This window comes from Thalassophryne amazonica, chromosome 14 (assembly GCF_902500255.1).
Source record: "Thalassophryne amazonica chromosome 14, fThaAma1.1, whole genome shotgun sequence".
Lineage (NCBI taxonomy): Eukaryota > Metazoa > Chordata > Actinopteri > Batrachoidiformes > Batrachoididae > Thalassophryne > Thalassophryne amazonica.
This window is the reverse complement of record NC_047116.1, coordinates 70,838,190-70,844,189: the sequence shown is the minus strand read 5'-3', so window position 1 is coordinate 70,844,189 and position 6,000 is coordinate 70,838,190. Positions and strand designations below refer to the sequence as shown.

General features: G+C 42.4%; 1 protein-coding gene across 1 annotated transcript in view; it reads left to right on the top strand.

Moving 5' to 3' along the window:
- Positions 1 to 796: 796 nt before the first annotated feature.
- The window catches only part of LOC117524295 (NACHT, LRR and PYD domains-containing protein 3-like), a 32,595-nt gene continuing 27,391 nt past the window's right edge, over positions 797 to 6,000 (top strand). The window contains exons 1-2 of the mRNA XM_034186062.1: positions 797 to 1,047; positions 1,160 to 1,414. Of these exons, the coding sequence (XP_034041953.1) occupies positions 797 to 1,047; positions 1,160 to 1,414 (506 nt within the window). The remainder of the gene's footprint in view (positions 1,048 to 1,159; positions 1,415 to 6,000) is intronic.

Here is a 6,000-nt window from a genome sequence, read left to right as displayed (position 1 = left end):
AACTAAGGGATGGTTCAGGGTCACCCGATCCAGCCCTAACTATAAGCTTTAGCAAAAAGGAAAGTTTTAAGCCTAATCTTAAAAGTAGAGAGGGTGTCTGTCTCCCTGATCTGAATTGGGAGCTGGTTCCACAGGAGAGGAGCCTGAAAGCTGAAGGCTCTGCCTCCCATTCTACTCTTACAAACCCTAGGAACTACAAGTAAGCCTGCAGTCTGAGAGTGAAGTGCTCTATTGGGGTGATATGGTACTACGAGGTCCCTAAGATAAGATGGGACCTGATTATTCAAAACCTTATAAGTAAGAAGAAGAATTTTAAATTCTATTCTAGAATTAACAGGAAGCCAATGAAGAGAGGCCAATATGGGTGAGATATGCTCTCTCCTTCTAGTCCTCGTTAGTACTCTAGCTGCAGCATTTTGAATTAACTGAAGGCTTTTTAGGGAACTTTTAGGACAACCTGATAATAATGAATTACAATAGTCCAGCCTAGAGGAAATAAATGCATGAATTAGTTTTTCAGCATCACTCTGAGACAAGACCTTTCTAATTTTAGAGATATTGCGTAAATGCAAAAAAGCAGTCCTACATATTTGTTTAATATGCACTTTGAATGACATATCCTGATCAAAAATGACTCCAAGAAATCTTGGAGTCATTTTTGACTCCTGAACTAACCTGAACTAACACGTCTCCATCAATGTGCTGTGGATGAGGCCTTACAGAGTCCAAATGGACATCTGGACTTGTTCCTACGCTTCCTTCTGGGTCTTTCCATGCAGACCAATCAGACTCTCCTATGAGGCCTGATGACACAGACAGAATCTCAATGACTAATCAGGAAACAGTCGACTATATCAAGAAGAAACTCAATGAGAATCTGTCTGCAGAGAGAAACATCAATCTGATCCACTGTCTGAATGAACTGAAGGATCGTTCTCTACTGGATCAGATCCAACAGTCTCTGAGTTCAGGACGTCTCTCTGTAGAACTCTGTAGAATCTGTCTCTTTCTCATTTATCAGCTCTATCAGTCCTTCATCTTACTGTCGTCAGATCAACATCTGGATGTGTTTGACCTGAAGAAATATTCTGTTTCAGATGAAGCTCTTTTGCTGCTGCTGCCAGTGATCAAAGAATCTAAAAAAGTTTTGTAAGTACAGAGACACTTTGATATTTGAACAGAGACTTAATTTCTTTGATTTTAAAGTGAAAATCTTTCTTGTTTTGAATCATCTTTGCAGGTTATCTGGCTGTAATCTGTCAGAGAGAAGCTGTGAAGTTCTGTCTTCAGTTCTCAGCTTTCAGTCCTCCAGTCTGACAGAACTGGACCTGAGTAACAACCAGCTGCAGGATTCAGGAGTGAAGCTGCTGTCTGCTGGACTGAAGAGTCCACACTGTCACCTGGAGACTCTCAGGTCAGGATTTAGTTTCTGCTTCAAATGTTAGACCCCGTCACACATACTGACTAAGGCCAACATGGTAAAAATGGCCATAATCCAGATGCAGTTGGGAGGGATAGAGGCATGGTCAGCCTTGTCTGAATGCCACCACACTGCCTCGTGCACACCTGCACAATTGCAGCCCAAATGTATTTAGACACCAGTCAGATGACACAGACTGCTGTCAGATACTCTCAACATCATAAATAAAGTGCTCAGACTGCTGGACAGATACACTCGAGTGCTACCTGATGCCCACACATCTGGGTGGCAAACACTGGACCGGAGTGGGAACCAGTGCTGTGTCTGCCCTTTGCACAGGACCTGCCAATACTGGACATCAGAGTACAACCAATGTATGGACCGGATTCAAACAATACGAGGTCTGTTAGAAAAGTATCTGACCTTTTTATTTTTTGTAAAAACCTGATGGATTTGAATCACGTGTGCTTGCATGAGCAAACCTTGAACCTTCATGCGCATGTGTGAATTTTTTCATGCCTGTCAATTGCGTCATTTGCTGGTAAGCAGCCTTTGTGTGAAGACGTGTGTCGTACTCTTGGTGGTTTTTCATTGCAAGGAAAATGAGGGAATGACTGGAGCAGCGCAACTGCATCAAATTTTGCCAGAAACTGGGTGACAGCCAGGTGGAAACCATTCAGAAGATTCAGACGGCTTTCGGTGACTTGTCAGTCGTGTGACTATCCGAGAAATTGTGGAAGAGGTGGGGATGTCACAGCGTGTCCTGTGAGACTTCAACACGGTGGTGCTTTTGCGCCGCCACTCTTTTCATGGCCAAATCTTCTGTCACAGTGGAATGTGCCAAAAAAGTGCTGATATCCACCTCTTCCGCAATTTCTCGGACAGTCCCGCATCACCACAGCGTTCACTTTGGAAATGATCTGGTCATTTCAGCATGTTGATGGCCGACTGGAGCGTGGCTCGCTCTCCACCGTTGTGCGGACATCTTTAAACCAGTTGTACCGCTCCTTAATCTGTGTGATGCCCATAGGATCGTCACCGAAAGCTGTCTGAATCTTCCGAATGGTTTCCACCTGGCTGTCGCCCAGTTTCTGGTAAAATTTGATGCAGTAGCGCTGCTCCAGTCGTTCCGCCATTTTCCTTGCAATGAAAATCCAATGAGAGCACAACACATATCCTCACACAAAGGCTGCTTGCCAGCAAATGACGCAATCGACAGGCATGAAAAAGTTCACGCAAGCGCACGAAGGTTCAAGGTTTGCTCATGCAAGCACACGTGATTCAAATCCATCACGTTTTTGCAAAAAATAAAAAGGTTGGATACTTTTCTAACAGACCTCGTATGTGTCAAAGCTGGCATTGTTGCTATCACTCACTGACTCACTCACATCTTCGCTCATACTCACATTCCCAGTGCTCACTGACCCCTCATCAGGAGGAGGGTGTGCCAGCAGGAGAGTGTGTCAAACACATGACGGACTGCAGCAATGTGCGTATGGGCACAGTGCGGCGATGCGATGAACACATGGCAGCCCCTTTTACACTAGGTTTATGTAGAGATGTGTAACACGCCATACCACATTAGGATTCCAATTTAAAATTATGGGGCAGACAAACAGGCAGGGATGCATCCAGAGTGAAGCACCTGAAGGAGAACAGGTGATCGAACCAGCGTGCGAGAGTGTGGCTGGATGAAATGTTTGCTCAGCTACGTGTGTGTTCATCATACAACCCCTGGCAAAAATTATGGAATCACCGGCCTCGGAGGATGTTCATTCAGTTGTTTAATTTTGTAGAAAAAAAGCAGATCACAGACATGACACAAAACTAAGGTCATTTCAAATGGCAACTTTCTGGCTTTAAGAAACACTATAAGAAATCAGGAAAAAAAAATTGTGGCAGTCAGTAACGGTTACTTTTTTAGACCAAGCAGAGGGAAAAAAATATGGAATCACTCCATTCTGAGGAAAAAAGTATGGAATCATGAAAAACAAAAGAACGCTCCAACACATCACTAGTATTTTGTTGCACCACCTCTGGCTTTTATAACAGCTTGCAGTCTCTGAGGCATGGACTTAATGAGTGGCAAACAGTACTCTTCATCAATCTGGCTCCAACTTTCTCTGATTGCTGTTGCCAGATCAGCTTTGCAGGTTGGAGCCTTGTCATGGACCATTTTCTTCAACTTCCAAAGATTTTCAATTGGATTAAGATCCGGACTATTTGCAGGCCATGACATTGACTCTATATGTCTTTTTGCAAGGAATGTTTTCACAGTTTTTGCTCTATGGCAAGATGCATTATCATCTTGAAAAATGATTTCATCATCCCCAAACATCCTTTCAATTGATGGGATAGGAAAAGTGTCCAAAATATCAACGTAAACTTGTGCATTTATTGATGATGTAATGACAGCCATCTCCCCAGTGCCTTTACTTGACATGCAGCCCCATATCATCAATGACTGTGGAAATTTACATGTTCTCTTCAGGCAGTCATCTTTATAAATCTCATTGGAATGGCACCAAACAAAAGTTCCAGCATCATCACCTTGCCAAATGCAGATTCGAGATTCATCACTGAATATGACTTTCATCCAGTCATCCACAGTCCACGATTGCTTTTTCTTAGCCCATTGTAACCTTGTTTTTTTCTGTTTAGGTGTTAATGATGGCTTTCGTTTAGCTTTTCTGTATGTAAATCCCATTTCCTTTAGGCGGTTTCTTACAGTTCGGTCACAGACGTTGACTCCAGTTTCCTCCAATTCATTCCTCATTTGTTTTGTTGTGCATTTTCGATTTTTGAGACATATTGCTTTAAGTTTTCTGTCTTGATGCTTTGATGTCTTCCTTGGTCTACCAGTATGTTTGCCTTTAACAACCTTCCCATGTTGTTTGTATTTGGTTCAGAGTTTAGACACAGCTGACTGTGAACAACCAACATCTTTTGCAACATTGCATAATGATTTACCCTCTTTTAAGAGTTTGATAATCCTCTCCTTTGTCTCAATTGACATCTCTCGTGTTGGAGCCATGATTCATGTCAGTCCACTTGGTGCAACAGCTCTTCAAGGTGTGATCACTCCTTTTTAGATGCAGACTAACTAGCACATCTGATATGATGCAGGTGTTAGTTTTGGGGATGAAAATTTACAGGATGATTCCATAATTTATTCCTCAGAATTGAGTGAGTCCATATTTTTTTTTCCCTCTGCTTGATCTAAAAAAGTAACCGTTACTGACTGCCACAATTTTTTTTCTTGATTTCTTATAGTGTTTCTTAAAGCCAGAAAGTTGCCATTTGAAATGACTTTAGTTTTGTGTCATGTCTGATCTGCTTTTTTTCTACAAAATTAAACAACTGAATGAACATCCTCCGAGGGCGGTGATTCCATAATTATTGCCAGGGGTTGTAGCTGAACGAACCACTGTCCATGTACATACGGGGCACACGTGAGTGCATGTATGCGCATGCTGCTGGCCAGGAGCAATCCCAGGAGCTGTCCAACCACAGTGTGCACACAAAAAGTCTGACAATGCACAAGAAAATTATACATTTCTAAAACTTGCCTCTGTCAAACAGACCTGGAGGAAAAGTGGAAGTGCTGAACTTTTTTACCTCTTGACTATCAGTGATGGCCTGCTGTTGTGCAGTCCAGCAAAAAAGTCAGTTTAGGTTTTTTTATCAGTATATACATTCTAGTGTACTTTTTTCCTTTTTTCTTTTTTACCATTCCAGCATACTTGATATGCAGCTTAACACAACTCTACATAAGCCCAGTGTGAAAAGGCTGTGTGCCACATTGATTATTGGTGCACAGAACGATGCTTCACATGGGATTTATTTATGGAATGGTTGATGAGTCATTTTTGAGTCAATCAATGTTGCCAGCACACAGCATAGCTGGGTGAGAGGGACTTCACCACATGATGCGCTACCTGGCTGCTGTCCACCCTACACTGTGAAATGCTCCTGGGGCTGTATCGGAGGTGAGTTGCATGTTGTTGTCATGGGCTGGCAGGGGTCGAAATAGTATGTGCATGTGCTAGTTTGTGCACGTATTAGTCGAGCGGTGCACGTAATTTTATACTGCACTAGCACTGGTGCAAGTAACTTTATCCAAGTTTTATCAACTATAAGCACCAGTAGAATGAACCAGTAAAGGAATAAATAAGGGAAAAAAGGCAATTTCCACTGTGTTGTCTTTGTCTTCCCTGCGTTTTATGACTCTCACACACAGAGCGAGTTGTGTGCTCTATTTGTTGTGTTCGTGCGCGCACATGAAAATTCATTAAGGTATATTTTATCTATTATATTCCAATTCTAAGGTGGAACTATGCCAGTAAACAAAGGTATTTCTAAATATCTAAAAAGGAAGAGTAAAATAGGAGAGTAGAAAAGAGTAGAGTGGAGCCACATAGGTGCCTGGTCTTGAGAACCAGGGATGGTAAACAAAGAAAAGAAAAAACTGGCTGCCGCTGCAGTTCCTTACAGAACCCGGGAGAGGTCACTTAAAGTGATTTTTTTTTCTGACCATGATCATTTGTGCGGACGTTTTCCTTTAACTGAGCCCACGAATT